The following is a 3261-nucleotide window of genomic DNA, read 5'->3' on the forward strand; positions in this document are numbered from 1 at the left end:
GGGCACAGTGTCCACACCTGAGGATAGGCTAGTGATCCAGGATGACTTAGATAATCTTAGTAAGTGGGTGTACACAAACCTGATGACGTTCAATACCGAAAAATACAAGGAATTCCCACCTCAGGAAAAAAACCCTGCAGCATGCTTATAGGCTCGGCAGTGCTACACTCACAAGCATCATAGCTGAAAGAGACTTGGTTGACCACAAGATGAACAAGAGCCACCAATATGATGTTGCAGCTGGTAAAGCAAACAAAACCCTGGCTTGTATCCATAGATACTTCTCAAGTAAATCTCAGGATGTCATTCTCCTGCTGTACTCAGCCTTAGTGAGGCCGCAGCTGGAGTACTGCATCCAGTTCTGGGCTCCGCAATTCAAGAAGGGTGTCGAGAAGCTTGAGAGAGTCCAGAGGACAGCCACGCACATGATCAGAGGGCAAAAGAATAGGCTTTATGAAGAGAGGCTGAGACCCATGGGAGTCTTCAGCCTGGAAAAGTGCAGGCTCAGGGGGGACTTGGTGGCTGCCTATAAGTATGTAAGGAGTGTGTACCAGGATCTGGGGGAATGTCTGTTCACCAGAGCGCCCCTAGGGATAACAAGGACCAATGGTCATAAACTCCTCCATGACTGTTTTAGGCTGGACATAAGGAAAAACTTCTTTACTGTCTGAACCCCCAAGGCCTGGAATAGATTCCCCCCAGAAGTGCTGCAGGCACCTACTCTGGACTCATTCAAGAAACATTTTGATGCTTATCTTGCTGGGATCCTCTGACCCTAGCTGACTTCCAGCCCTAATGTCTATGTGTCTATGAAATCTATGAAATAATATTTTCTCTTGTATTATTTACTGTATTCACTCCTCTTCAGTTCTGGAACATGCTTTACAATAACACTATGCAAAGTTTGATTATTGCCTTCTATGATAATATAGTTTGCTATTCTACCTATTTTAGGTACTTACACGGTTCTTATCTGCATAGTATATGTTCATCTTACATTCTTTGATGTATTTATTCTCCCAGTCTCCCTGTGAGGTAGGGCAGTACTATCATCTCCAGAGGAAATCAAGGCACAGAGAGAGTGACTTGCCTGAAGTCATACCAGAAATCTGTGGAACAGTGTGGAATTGAGTCTGGGTATCCTTTCTCTCGCTATTAGGGTTGATATTTTTTTCCTGATGCTGCACTTGGGACTTGGTAGCAAATGATGATTATTAGCACATTTTCATGTTTTTGCAAAAATTATTATGATTTCATAACTCAGCCTGAGCATACTTTAATGGAAGTTGTCTTGCTGCTATTTTCTACTGAGGGGTTTGATACTGGGAAACTAGAGGGAACTTTCAGGGGAGGGAAGGGGACTGTGGACCAGTTCAGCAGTGTCTACCACTGTGATTCTTCTTGAGTCTCTGTTGATAATTAAAATTGCCCTTTTCCTGTTTAAAACTTAAAAGAGATGCAGTACAATTAGTGCCTGCTCTCCTCTCTGCTTTATCTCCTTTAAGGACAGAGTGGTAGGGGGAAGTGTCATTTACTCCTTGCTGCATCAAAACAAGAGATTAATTCCATTCTATTGAGTGAACATGAACTGTCACATCTGCCTAATCCAGGCATCAACACCACACTTCACAAGGTTGTCTATTAAGTTAACAAATTGTGAAAGAATCTCTTTTGTTTGTCTGATTTGTTGTAATCACAATCATAATTACAAGTACCTGGAAAGGAGGCCAGTGCATTTTAAAAACTGAGAGAATATGCATTACTTTTACTCTAGCATAAGGTAAGGACAGATCCAAAATCTTACTCTAAAGTAAGAAGCGACAGTCTGTGTTTTCATATTGGTTGTCTCTCTCGGATGATGTGTTGTATCTTCAGTTTCATTCTGTAAACATGAAAAAAGAAAAAGACACTTCTTATTCTTATGGCCTGTAGTGTATTTTGCATCAAAACAAAGTACCCCTTAAAAGACTATCATTTATAAAGGATGTATGCCAAACTACAAGGGCTATAGAATAATCACTCACAAAGACAGAAATTGTTGCACCAGTATATTACTTTTCATACAATTGGTATATGCACGCACACACACACATGACGCAGCTTAAAAACTGAATGTCTACATAAAAACTCAGAAATAATGTGATAAGAGAAAAAAATTTTGTCCCCCTTATATTAAGGACTGCTGAAGCTCTGTACATAATTTTAGCATACTTTTATTTTGCTTCTCTATGGAGCATGATTATACCCCAAACAAATATTTAAATATTTTCTATTTGACTACAACAATACAGCTAGGAAATGTTTTTCTGAAGTAACTATAAACTATAGTCAGAAAGAAGGGAAAATGTAGGTTTTTACCTCACGGAAGGAATACGAATTGCACAACACAAAGAAATCCAGCTAAGCAGAAAAGAAAATAGGAGAGGGAAAAAAAACCAAGGAAGGGGTTACTTGCTTACTGTTAGTAGTGATAATATTGCCATTGTCTACTTTAAATAAGAGTTCAATATGCTGCAGTGAAACTAGGTTTCTTACCTTGGTACGGCTGATTGATTTCTGGGGAGTCCACATTTGGTAATTTATTGCACTTTTGCTTTTAGTATGCGCCAGGTTACCTAAGGAGAAATGACAGGAAAACAACCTACCAAAAAGTTTACATCTCAGCTAAATGAAGAACCACATTGTGCTGGCTCCTGAGGTCATATCTCTGGAGATTTCTGGCTTCTCCTTGTGTTCTTATTATTCCTTCCCAAGGGTAAAAGGGAGAACTTTGGAAAAGCCACATGAGGATGAAACAGGGCTCTGCCATGACTGACTAAAACAAGCAACCTCTTCAGACATGAATACCCTGATGCTCATTTACACTAAAGTCCCCTTATACTGCCCTGGCAAGTAAATATGGCTTCAAACGTGACTTAAAAAGGGGAAATCAGTTTTGTAGTTCCACTTCTAGAGTCCTTAAAATCAAGAAATGTTTCTATTGTTAGGATGCCCAGGAGTAGCTGAATTGAGGCAGTTTAAGCAGAACAGGGTTTTTTAAAGAAATACTGAAAATACCTTATGAATGCCTTAACAAACCACTTTAGGCTTAATTAATTCTAACCATTTTAACAAACTGACATTGCTTTAGCTACCCACATACAATTTGGGGAATCTCAACAGTGTACAAATGGTCTTCAGCTTCTACAGGGATGGGTGGATAAAATGTAGATGGACACGTTGTAGCACATAACTGGTTGTATGTTAAGGGCTTATGGTTAT

At 39.6% G+C, this 3261-nt stretch overlaps 1 protein-coding gene across 4 annotated transcripts in view; it reads right to left on the reverse strand.

Moving 5' to 3' along the window:
* Positions 1 to 3261, reverse strand: part of MYO3A (myosin IIIA) — a 310475-nt gene that overhangs the window by 72901 nt on the left and 234313 nt on the right. For 2 of the 4 annotated variants that reach the window (XM_019508275.1, XM_019508273.1), the window contains exons 22-24: positions 2536 to 2615; positions 2359 to 2400; positions 1805 to 1882 (exon numbers count right to left, since the gene is read on the reverse strand). In XM_019508275.1, the coding sequence (XP_019363820.1) occupies positions 1805 to 1882; positions 2359 to 2400; positions 2536 to 2615 (200 nt within the window). The remainder of the gene's footprint in view (positions 1 to 1804; positions 1883 to 2358; positions 2401 to 2535; positions 2616 to 3261) is intronic. The other 2 variants (XM_019508276.1, XM_019508274.1) reach the window with 1 other exon arrangement.

The sequence above is a fragment of the Gavialis gangeticus genome, unplaced genomic scaffold (assembly GCF_001723915.1).
Source record: "Gavialis gangeticus isolate Ggan-Ray unplaced genomic scaffold, GavGan_comp1, whole genome shotgun sequence".
Taxonomy (NCBI): Eukaryota; Metazoa; Chordata; order Crocodylia; family Gavialidae; genus Gavialis; species Gavialis gangeticus.